A 13391-nucleotide genomic window follows, 5' to 3' on the forward strand; every position below is an offset into this window, starting at 1 on the left:
CACCGGGAGCATCGGTAGTAGTAGCGCTAATACGCTTGGGCAACTTGTTCTGCTCAACTGCCTGATCAGTGAGACGATGAGCCAACCGGATGATTTGCTGAATGGTGCCAAGATTAGCTGAGGTCACGTGGCTTTGAATTTCTGGCACCAAACCCTTAAGGTATAGCTCGATACGCTTGATAGGAGGATCCACCATAGTGGGACACAAGATAGCTAATTCGTTCGACCTCTTTGTGTATGCCTCGATCTCAGACCCCGTCATCTTCAAATTGAAAAAAACCACCTCTAGCTTGTGGATGTCGTCATGACTACAGTTCTCTTCCTTGATCAATTCTTTGAAGTCATTCCATGGGGTGGCATTAGCAACCGCCAGCCCTAGCAGTTGAACCTGTGCTTTCCACCAGGTTAACGCAGCACCTTCGAGTATTCCAGTAGCAAATTTCACCCTACGATCTTCAGGGCATTCACACATCTCAAAAACAGACTCGAGCTTCTCAAACCAGTGAAGAAGGCCTACCGCTCCTTCTGTGCCGTTGAAAGTACTAGGTCGGCAATCCATGAATGTTTTGAAGTGCACACAAGAGGTTGTGCAGGTTGACCAGTCGCGCGAGAATAAAAGACAAGGTTAAGCACAAGGGTTGGTTTGCGAAGGTAGGATCTAAACGTCCTAAGATGGGTTGATATGGCAGGTTATACCTCCTGCAGGGACAGCTGCGAGTGCCTCAGCAACTCGTTCATTGATCAAAGCCGTCAACTGGGCTTGAGTTAGGTTGATACGTCCTCCGCGTCCGTTCATGATCTTCACAATGAAGCAACGTAAGTGAGAAAAGTGTAGCGAAAGTGCGTAAGTGTGGGGCGACAGTAGAGAGTAAGCACACAAGGTTCAAATAGCAATTTTCACGTTAATTAATGCATAGTGTGAACTATCTAACCGACAATATAACATAAATCATACCACCTATTGTGTCGAGTCTTGCACGTGGAGCGAAGCGTCGTTGTGGATCGTTGAGCACTGTACAGGTTATAGTCTGGTTTTGTCAAGAAGCTTTTCTCTTTTTAAAACCAAGTTCACTATAACCAATGGCTCTGATACCAATCTGTCACACCCCCAAAACCCACCATGCGGAGTATCACCGCTAGGAGGCGTGGCATGACCAGGATCAAGCCACCAATCATATTGAACAATGTATTTAAGATAGATAAAATCCACACAATATAATTGGTGATCAAAAGCTAGTTAACCAAGTTCAAATTAAACAACGGAAGCATAAGACGTGAAACCAAAACATAAGTTTAATAAGTTCATAAAGTTCAAAGTCCAAAACGTAAGTTTAATAAGTTCATCAGGATTAAATGTTAAGCACGGAACATAACAGTCCGTATCCCACAACGACCTCCTCCTCGTGCAAGCTCCATAAGTCTCTAACGACCTGTAAGGCATGTAACAACTAGTCAACAACAATGCTGAGTGAGTTCACGGTTGGTTGTTTAGTTTTAAGTTGTTTCCGAAAACATGGTTTGTCTTTTGCTGGCTTACCTGCCGTGGGGGTTACCCCAAAGTTGGAAATATGATTATCCAGTTTCTTTATTACCCATACCATATCCATAATCAGTGGGGGCTTCCCCATGTGAACCACTAGACCGTTACCATATCGACTACTAACGAAAATAAGTTGTGCCCTACGTCAATGTCTATCATCATTGACAGTTTGCCATATTCCATTAGTACACGCCAGTCCAATTGGCACGGTGTGAGGTTTGTTAAACCTAATAGCGCTATTAACTAATGACCCGCTCGCCATTGGCCTCGACGATTAAGTCGATATAAATTGAGGGACTTAATGATAGAGTTTTGTCTAGTAAGTTTTAAGGTTGTTGTCCTACCCAAGGAGGACGAACGTACGTATTCTACCCAAGGAGAATACGTATGATTTATATTGGCATCCTACCCGTGGAGGATGGCGGTACATATCCTACCCAAGGAGGATATGTAGGTTCCGTTTTAATTCTTTAACCCATTCCCAACCACGGGAATCCCATGCCTTAGAAAGTGTGTGAACTCACCTTGGCTTGCTCGGTTAGATTAGTTACTCTAATAATCCGAAATCAAGCACGTCCTATTATGGTGCATATAACAATCAGCTTCTCGTGCATGCATAACACGTATCCTACGTACGGTTTATCTACTCATTACTTTTATCACGTACCACAAAATTCTAATGTCAAGGTACTTTGTTAAGTTATATTATTTTACCCTAAAATAATATAACTATCTCACAAAATAAATAAGTATCCACACAAGTGTTCTAATATAAAATATATATTCTAATTATATATTTATCCATTTTTCTTGTAGAAATCAACCTCCGATACTTTGTATTTCTGTAATAAAACTCATGGCGAGGGTTATTTTAAAAGACAAAGTTAAAACATATTTGTAAACACTTGTTTAGAAGAATAATTTCTAAGTGTTGGAATTTTTAGAAAATTTCGCCAGAGTTTCCTTTGTAAATGGAGGTGTCCATGACATTTCTTAATTCTTACGGTTATTGTTAGATTTAAAAGTTTAGTTGTTCAGTATGTTATTTATGTAATAATTGGACTTTTAAGGTCATGAATAAATGAATAAATTTTAATCTTATGAATCTATGTTGCGCTTGTAGGAAAAAAATAGGGAGAATGTCAATTTTAAATTACGATTTTGCATATTTTGAATTTCAAAAGTTATGGATATTGTCAGTAATTACTGATTTGATTTGAAAGCAATTGTTATCATGGCATTTCTACTTTTTATTTTATCTTTAATTAAAAGAAAAACACCGTGAACTTGAAATTCCCAGTTTGCATATTTTCAATGTCCAAAGCTCAAGAAATTAACATTAATTACTGATTTGATACGCAACAAAATGTCATCAACAATTATTTTTATTTTTTATGTTAACTTTAATTAATTTTTATCAACAAAACAATATTGGAGGAACTCTTATGAATCTATGTTGCGCTTGAAGGAAAAAAAGAGAGAGAATGTCAATTTTAAATTACGATTTTGCATATTTTGAATTTCAAAAGTTATGGATATAAATTTGAAAGCAATTGTCATCATGACATTTCTACTTTTTATTTTATCCTAAATTAAAAGAAAAACACCGTCAACTTGAAATTCCCAGTTTGCATATTTTCAATGTCCAAAGCTCAAGAAATTAACATTAATTACTGATTTGATATGCAACAAAATGTCGTCAACAGTTAATTTTATTTTTTATCTTAACTTTAATTTTTATCAACAAAACAATATTGGAGGAACTCTTATCTCAATGGAATGTAACGATTAGGTTAAATGGTAATTTCATTGTAATTCTAGTTTTCATTTGATAATTACATTCTATAATTAATTAACCGCATCAACAATAAAAATGTGACCAGTGGATGTTTTTTAGGAAAACCAATGATGGTCAATATCAGTGGATGTAAACAATAAAAATGTGAGCAGTGACAATTTTTTTAACTATCAGTGGATAGCAAACAATGATTTAAATTACCATTTTGCATATTTTGAATTTCAAAGTTATCGATATTGTCAGTAATTACTTATTTGATTTGAAAGCCATTGTCATCATCACATTTCTAATTTTTATTTTAACTTTAACTAAGAGAAAATAATTATCAATTGAAAATTCCCATTTTGCATATTTTAGATGTTCAAAGCTCAAGAAATTACCATTAATTACTAATTTTATATGCAACAAAATATCATCAACAATTATTTTTTATGTTAACTTTAATTTTTATCACCAAAACAATATTGGAGGAACTCTTATCTAATTGGAATGTAACAATTAGATTAAATGGTAATTTCATTGTAATTCTAGTTTTCATTTGATAATTTCATTCTATAATTAATTAACCACATGAACAATAAAAATGTGAGCAGTGGATTTTTTTTTAGGAAAACGAATGATGGTCAATATTAGTGGATGTCAACAATAAAAATGTGAGCAGTGACTATTTTTAACTATCAGTGGATACCCAATAGTGATTGAAACACTGATGTTTGGACAGTCAGTGGTCAACATAAAGAATGAAGAAACAGATGTTGTCTTTCAGCAGTGGATAAAATTTAACAATCAGATGTTTGAGCCAAAACAGTGGTTGTAACAGTCTTTTAAGGATTAATGAAAACTATCATTTTTAACTATTTTAAATATCTTTGACCTTAAACAGATATTTGACCTTCTACATCAGTTGTTTGGTGTTAAACAGATATTTGACCTTAAACAGATGTTTGGACATAAACATATGTTTGCGCTTAAACAAATGTTTGACCTTAAAAAGAAGTTTGCCTATAAACATTTGTTTGCAAAAAAAAAAGACCAACTTCAAGAATACTATATCCAAACAATAATAATGAGGAGCTTATTTAACATCCAAGTGTACTCCATTTTTATTTAGTAGTATAAAGATCAAACAACTGTTGTATTTATAATACAAATCAAACAAATGAGGTGATGTGATAAATACTGTTACATATAAACACCTCAGTGATATGACATCTAACAATCTAACAGAGTATAAAACATTGATGTGATAAATATTGTTACATATAAAATCTAACGAACCACTACTATACTAAACACTGTTACATAAGAAACACTGATAATTAAATACTAAAGTTGAATCGTTTGTAGATGCTGAACCACTGCTGCTACTGAACAGTCGTTTTCCTTTGGTTAATCAAACTCTAGGTACATAAGTGTTTGTCTTTAACAAGGCTTTGTCTTCAACAGTGGATATGCCTCATCAGTGTTTAAGTCCATCAGTTTTTTTAAGGGGCAGTGGTTAGTTATAACAGTCCTTAGCATGATCAGCTGTTATAACCACTCCATAACCCTTTGAGAGGAAGCAAGTGTCGGTCTATTTAACTGAAATGAATGATTGCAGTACATCCCTGTTGAAAAACAGAGTCGATAAATTTAGGGAAAATGAGGTTGAAAGATGATAAGCCAACAGTAGACAATCTCATTCTATAGCTTCGATAAATTCAGGGGTATTCTCAAATAATCCTTCCTAGATGCTTCAAAAGAAGCAGCACTTTGGACATTTGTCGGACTTCAAACATCTATTATCTATTTTCTACTATCTATTATCTATTACCTATTATCTATTATATATAATAAATGAAAGTTGATTGCTTCACATGGCCCAAAGTGGATCAATCAACTTTCATTTATTATATATAATAGATAATAGATATTAGATAATTAGATAATAGATAATAGATAATAAATTAATAGATGTTTGAAGGCCGACAAATGTCCAAAGTGCTGCTTGTTTAGAAGCATCTAAGAAGCATTATTTGAGAATACACCTGAATTTATCGAAACTGTAGAATGATATCATCCACTGTTGGCATATCATCTTTCAACCTCATTTTCCCTAAATTTATCGACTCTGTTTTTCAACAGGAATGTACTGCAATTATTACCTTATTTAAGATACATTCAACTGTATCTTCTGATAAATCAACATTCATTTCACTGAAAAGATATGTTCAACTACATCTTCAATCATGAACTATGTAAGAAATCGATGAAATCATCCAAAAATACCCAAAATAAAACTAATTCAACCATCCAACCATAACATACTTGCGGTATTAGAATGGCCATTTTTACCTTATTTCAACAGCGATGAAATCATGAACTATTAGAATAGCCATTTTTACCTTATTTCATAAATTTCATAATATTTAAATAAGTAAAACATAAAAAAAATGAAACCAAACACCTGCTATTTGTCGTCCAAATCTTTTAGTTGGTCCTTATAGTCCTACAACCTTTCAAAGTCGTTGGAGTCGGTCGATAATGTCAGCAGCTAATTCACAAACAACAGCAAACAACAATAGCAAGTCACAAAACAATCGAACTGAAAATCATATAAAAGCCCAAAAATAAAACAAACCCTAACCTAAAGCTCAAGATGGAAAAATGAAAAAATATATTTATAACTAACCCTAAACCTCAAATCCATTACAGCATAACCAAGAGAACTGCAAGACGCAGAGCCGACAACCTCCGATCATCTCCGTCATCAAGTTAGCAGCGGAACCCTAGCCAAAGCACAACAATAAGTAAATACGCATGAAGATCGAATGAGTGAACAATGAAAATAAAGATTGACACTTATAGAACGGAAGTTATTGATAATCTAACCTTGATTCGGAGCATTAATCTGAACATCGATCGGAATAGAACAGAGCAGAGGGAGAGAGAAAGTGGGAAGCCCTAAATCAGTAAATGAGGGAGGATATAAATAGAAGAGGGCAGCGGTACTGTTGGGCGGGAAAAGGGCAAAAACGATGCCCTCATATACTGACACGTAGCTCAAATAACTTTCATTTATTATGTATAATAGAAATAGATATACATTTATCGATTTGACACTATAAATAGTGTATTTTCATTTTCTTTTAAATTGACATAAAAGTTGTGTGTTTTGAAATTTGGCCACAAAGGATATATGTTTTCGGGTTGAGTTATAATACAAAGTATTTAAAAATAAGAAGGGTAAGAAGCCACCAGAGAGTGACAAGTGTCCTAGTAGGAATTAAATGAAAAGGGTAATTTTGTCTACAAGAGGAAAGAGAATATGCACATGCAAGTCACATGTTATTCCCCTCAATTTTTAAATGCCCGTAACTTTTTTATACATCATTTGTTTTTTTTTAAAATAATACCATAAAATCGAGCTTTTTTTATCTTTAATATGAGTACCATATTGTTATATTTTTCAAAAAAAAAAATCAAAAACCCAGTTGCATATTACACCATGGACATGATGTAAAACACAATGTAAAGTAGATCAAAAACACAATCAATGACAACAGATAAAGACACAATGGACAACATACTAAAATACAATGACCATAACGTATAACACAATGGCGATAACATATAACACAATAAGTATCAGACTAAATAAAAACACAATTGATGACAACAGATAAAAGACACAATTAATGACAACAGATAAAAGACACAATGGAGAGCAGATGAAGACACAATGGAAAACAAACTAAAAACACAATACACAACAAACTAAAACACAATGAACAAAGATAACAAAAAAAAACTGAACAAATTATTAAAGCACAATGGACAACATATTAAAACACAATAAATAACATATTAAACACAATGACCTTAACTAATAACACAATTTATAGAAAACCAATATATGACACAATATATAACACCATCTTCATTGTGTCATATATTGTGTTATAGGTTCTTATAAAAACGCAATCGATAGAACCCAAATTCACATTGTGTTATAGGTTTTGATAATAACACAATGGACATGATGTAAAACACAATGTAAAGTAGATCAAAAACACAATCAATGACAACAGATAAAGACACAATGGACAACATACTAAAACACAATGACCATAATGTATAACACAATGGCGATAACATATAACACAATAAGTATCAGACTAAATAAAAACATAATTGATGACAACAGATAAAAGACACAATTAATGACAACAGATAAAAGACATAATGAAGAGCAGATGAAGACACAATGGAAAACAAACTAAAAACACAATACACAACAAACTAAAACACCATAAACAAAGATGATAAAAAAAATTGAACAAATTATTAAAACACAATGGACAACATATTAAAACACAATGAATAACATATTAAACACAATGATCTGAAGTAATAACACAATTTATAGAAAACCCAGATATAACACCATCTTCATTGTGTCATTTATTGTGTTATAGGTTCTTATAAAAACGCAATGGATAGAACCCAAATTAACATTGTGTTATAGGTTTTGATAATAACACAATGTATAGAAACTCTACTCACCAAAACCCAGTTAAAAGACACAATGACCTGAACCTTTAACGCAATGCAAAAACAAACCCAGTAAAAATGAAATTTTTTATTTTATTTTTTATGATAATATGGTACTCATATTAAAGATAAAAAAACGCTCGTTATTATGGTGGAATTGTTTTTAAAAGAAAATCTCGTATGAAAAAGTTATGAACGTTTTAAATCGATGGGGGAATTGGCATGTGACTTGCATGTGGAGAGAGAAAATTCATAAATATAGAATTCCCTTTATGCCCTTTTATTATCTTCTTTTCCCTACAACTAATCTCAACCCTGCAAATCTAAGATCAATAGACTAGAATCCTTCTTACCCTTCTTATTTATTTTATCCTTTATATTTGATCCTAATCCATATGGTTTCTATTGTTATTTTTTACATGATTAGTATAGTTTTTTTTTTCTATAATTTGACCATATATTTTGTACTTTGAGGTTTGGTCTAAAACTTTTATTTTTTAACTTTTGAATAATTACCCTATAGCTCTTTCCACTTTGACCACACAGTTTATATATATTTTCTTTATTTTTAGATAATTACCAACCATCCAAGTAAAAAAAAAAAATCGACAAAAGGGTTGCAACTTACTTATTTTTATCTACGTTTCAATGTAATTTTAATCAAAATCGAGTTGTGTGTAAAAATGTAAAGGCAATTGAAACAAAAATGTACAAGTTATCAAAGCTACTTCACAATTTCACTTTTTTTTTTACAATTTTTGTTTTCTTTCTCTTACAAATTATAAAATGTGTTTTTATAAAATTCTGAATTTTCTGTTGTGACATCCTTATTTTTATTAAAGTGTCGACACAAAAAATATTTTCATGTTTTCATTTTTTATATATAACGTTCTGAATATTAACATCTCGTCGTACTGTAAAGGCTTATGCATACTAGTTAAGTTGATTAACTAACTTTCTCTCCAAGTAATTACAACAATCAATTTAGGGTATTAGGTTGGTAAAGTTAGATTCACAAAATACTAGAACTAAAATTAGTGATTGGTTCATAAAAGCTTTTTAAGATAACATGTCACATGTTATATAACGTGATAATTAGGTACATTAAAGAACTTAATAACTTTACATTCAAATATAGTACACACTTAACATAGTCAGTCATTGAAAGATCTTAATTAGTTACATTGAGTCATGACACATGTCAACTTGACACCTTTTAAAATTATTACCCCTGTTATATTCTTGATTTCCCACTTTTTGTTGACTACACTCTTTTTTTTTCTCCTGGTTTTACAATGTATGTAGTATGTACTGTATTTTACCACATATATAAAAAAATTGTATTTGTTATAATGAAGTTTATCATCAATGCTACTTAAAATATCTTTATTTCAAATAACTAATAAGTTAGAAAACTTTTGTCATTGAGATCTTTAACTAAAACACTTGGCAAATAATTAAATTTTATTATTCACCATACTATATATTAACCTTATAACAAAGAACACCAAGTTCAACACCAAACTTCTTCCACACCAACCTAGTTTTACATTCTCAAATATTAAACTACCTTCTTACAAATCTACCACATTTCTACCCACCACCAACCTTTCTCTTGAAAATTTCCAAAATTTCAATACTCCTTAAACCATCCACCAAAGATTGACCAAAAAGAGACAACCTTACACAACCAATGCCAAAAACAGAACCAACCCTGCAACCAAGCTCCCGATCGACCCAACCGATCGATCCACACCACCAATGTACGGCTCGATCATGATCTGAAACCGGCACGTCCTTGTGGAAGGATCCTCTTTCGTAACCGTCGAAACATTCGGGAACTTACACGCTTCATCAGCCTGATCATTCTTCTGGTAATAACTGTTAAAAGCATAAGAAATATTCCCTCGGGCATCTAAGTCACCACAAGATGTTCCATACCCGAGGCTCGTGCAATCCCCAAGTGCACACGCGTAGCTAACCGACTGTGCAACGGATGGGTCATCCAACTTAGCTGAATCCTTCATCACACACCATTTTTTCTGTAGATACTTCACATTACTGGCTGGAATCAGAGCTCCGGAGTTTGTTGTTCCAAGGTTTAGCGCGTATTTAGGCTGCCCGTCGTAGTAAAACACTCCCCAATGTCTTTCAAAGTTACCCGGTTGAATACTTTTATCGTCTTCATCGATTAAACTAAACAAATAAACATCAAGCGGGCCTGTTCTCATCGGAGTTCCTTTGTTACCGGCTATATGAGTCATGAACCCTTGCATGAACCGTTGAGCATATTGATTATTAGCGTTCCGGTCACCGTCACTAGGCCATCCAATCTCTCCTACTATGATACCCATATTTGCGAACCCGTTTTTCTGTAGGGCCCACACGAGGGTATCGTAATTGGCATCAAACACGTTAGTGTACGTGGTCCCACCGTCGTTCACTGGAGTTGCATTCCCGTCAAAGAACGCGTATTCCACCGGGAAATTTGGGTTGATGTAAAGGCTTATGAATGGGTAGATGTTGACAGTGAAGGGTGACCCGTTATCGTTCAAGAATTTGGTTATTTTGATCATGTAATCATGGATATCAGCTCGGAAATCACCACTCGAGGGGACCCCTGTCGAGCTCTCGTACACGTCAGCATTTTGTGGGACCGTGACTTTTACTTTGGTGGCGAGCCCGGCTTTTATGAGTGCAGCTTGAATGTTTTGGAGAGCTGGGAAAGTGGTTTCGAGAAAAGTCCCATTATAAGTTGATAAAAATGGTTCATTCCCGACTGCAACATACCTGTAACAAACCAAGCGTTGTATGTCATACCGATATTGAATAGGTATTATAGTTAAACGCCTAATAAAAAAACGAAAAGGGTAACAAGGTAAATAACCATTTAACGCGGGATTAACCTCTTTGTCTGTTAATACATGTACTTAACCTAAAACCCGAGATGTTTAACATGCTTTAAAGTGGTGTTTGGATGTGTATTTAAATTGATTATGGCTAATAATTAACCAAGATTGATTATGATTATGATTCTTATTCTGATCATGATCATGAACAAGATTATGACTTGATCATGATTACCATTATATTTACAACCATGATTCTGATTGTGATTCTGATTATTTGAACATCTGAGATCAAAATAATTATATTCAAATTCAAATAAGGAATCACAATTCACAAAAGGGTAACTGACACACCATCTACACACCACTAACGTTTCATTCGGGCCTTATGACAAGCGAAAAATGGTCACATATGGGGCCGTATTAGTAAGACTTGTTAAACTAACATTACACGGGCCATGTGAGTTGGTGTTCGTGACAGCGCACACCACTAAAAAAGTCATACAACCCATATGACCATATTTCGCACCGCATATATGACCAAAAATACAAATTATTATCTAATCACCCCTAATTTAAACACTAAATAAACAGAACTAGTCACCAAATACAAAAATTTACAGCAAAGATCAAGTAAAAATAAAAATAACCAGACAAAAAATTTAAAAAATTACTAACCTGATATTAACATTATTATTATTAACATGCTCTGAAACATTCTTAGAAACCCATTTTTCAGCAGCTTTCATACTACTAGCCATAGTAGCAAGCATATCATTAGGAATTCCCACCATAACTTCAATTCCAGACTTACCCAAAGCCCTTAAAGAACCATAATCTGCATCAAAAAGCTTCACCTTTTGGATTCCATTATCTCTCAGCAACTTCACCACAGTCTCTGGAGGCAGTGGGTGAGATGACTGTGTGCCCCAATTAGCCCCTATTCCACCCACCAATTCAACCCAGCACAGGAATGGAATCAAGATTATTATTATTATCACACACCCTTTTAAAAACCCCATCAATATTTCTCACCAATTATGCTTCTTGATAACGAAAGATTGTATAAAGTGAGAATCTTTATAGGGTGTCTTGATCTTTAGAGGGTTTCTTGAAAAAGAAAGGTGAAATTCAAGAAACACAAAACCCAGAATCAAGATTGGATTTTTATTGTACCCAGATGAAGATAGTGGTTGTAGAAGTGAAACCCACAAAGGAATTTGATTGTTATGTGGATGTGAAGAAGATGATCAAGGTTTGAAGATGAAAGAAGAGTCTTGAACAAGAACAGAGTAAAAAAGCAAAACTCAAACGTTCTTTTAAATAGTATTATTATCATGGAAAGGATTCGTTTCTTTCCTTATTTCTTGTATATATTTTATTGATAAAGACAAGTTTTAAAAAAACAAAATTGTTTTTAGTTTAAACGGTTGAGAATAAAATAATAGGAGGTTTGTTAAAAATCGAGTTAACTTGGCTCGAGTTCAAGTTGATAATATTCGCTCGTATGAAAATACCAGCTGATTTGGCTTGAGTAAGTTTTATAAATTGGTTAAACTAGTGGGATTTACCTACGCTACGTGGCGGAAACTTGGTGAGTGTCGGTTCAATTCGTTATGGTAACAACACTCGTTGTGGCAACCGAAAAGAAACTAGAAAAATATAGACTTGATATGCCCAAAAGATAGGGAAATATGTTTTACAATGATAAAAAAAACCATAAAACAAATATTAGTACCGGTTCTGATGATACGGATATCGACACGTGTGTTGCTCGGTCGAAATCAGTTCAGTTTGTTATGATATCGGTTTACAATACCAAAAAAAACTTTATTTTGAATATAACTTTTGTAATGAAATATACATCGGATGTTGATAAAAAAATAAACGCTTAAAAATTAAAAAACAGAAGTTATTAAACAAATACCAAATAATAAAAAATAATAAGAATATATCACTAAAAAGGATATCATAAAAAACAAAATTACTTATTAGCCGTTTATGCCCTTGTAGATTCATATATATTTTAATTATATGGTAATTCAAGGATCGACACCTGGTTCTTTGATTACAAGCTTCCCTTCCGATGAGCTCGTATTCAGACTCCCCCTTAAGCTCAGCTATCGGAATCGTATTCTGGCAAATCATCTGCACAATCTCAAACATTTATAAAATATTTGACAATATAAGATCAAAATAAACATCCTAGCTCTAAACATATAACATGAATAAGCTGGAGCATTTCAAATATGTGACAACACAGGATATCGTTTGTTCCCAGAAATCTGAATTTTATATTTAACAGTGAAAGTATTTTGATTTTCCAGAATCGATGACCTGGCTCCAAAACTCAAATATATGACAATTTTAATTTTTTCAAGAATGATAACCTGACCCTTTAACCCACATATTCAGAATCAGTAACCTGGCTCTAAGTAACAATATGCTATTTTCCAGGATTTTCTGACTTTCTCCCTCTATCAAATGACTTCATAAATGTGACAGTTAGAAACATCCAAAACTTTTATCAAGTAATCATCCAAGTCCAACTTAATGACCTTGGAGATTTTCATTACTTGTTTTTGATTTTCCGATATAAAACTTCAAGTTTCAAATTAATGAACTTGTTTATTTTCAGAAACACAATCAGCATACTTAGATTTTGAAACTC

General features: G+C 33.3%; 1 protein-coding gene across 1 annotated transcript; it reads right to left on the reverse strand.

Moving 5' to 3' along the window:
• Positions 1–9317: 9317 nt before the first annotated feature.
• LOC110929158 (glucan endo-1,3-beta-glucosidase 6) lies at positions 9318–12056 on the reverse strand. The gene is made up of 2 exons (XM_022172275.2): positions 11399–12056; positions 9318–10661 (listed from the first exon to the last, which is right to left on the reverse strand). Exons 1-2 carry the CDS (start codon positions 11740–11742, stop codon positions 9554–9556), a joined length of 1452 nt encoding a protein of 483 aa, XP_022027967.1. The 5' UTR covers positions 11743–12056; the 3' UTR covers positions 9318–9553.
• Between the last annotated feature and the right edge of the window lie 1335 nt (positions 12057–13391).

Source organism: Helianthus annuus, chromosome 3 (genome assembly GCF_002127325.2).
Source record: "Helianthus annuus cultivar XRQ/B chromosome 3, HanXRQr2.0-SUNRISE, whole genome shotgun sequence".
Taxonomy (NCBI): domain Eukaryota; kingdom Viridiplantae; phylum Streptophyta; class Magnoliopsida; order Asterales; family Asteraceae; genus Helianthus; species Helianthus annuus.

Coding starts and splice junctions, on each gene's coding strand:
- LOC110929158 (XM_022172275.2), bottom strand. CDS start 11,742: ATGGGGTTTTTAAAAGGGTGTGTGATAATAATAATAATCTTGATTCCA. Junction 10,662..11,398: donor AATAATAATGTTAATATCAG/GTTAGTAATTTT, acceptor GGTTTGTTACAG/GTATGTTGCAGTCGGGAATG.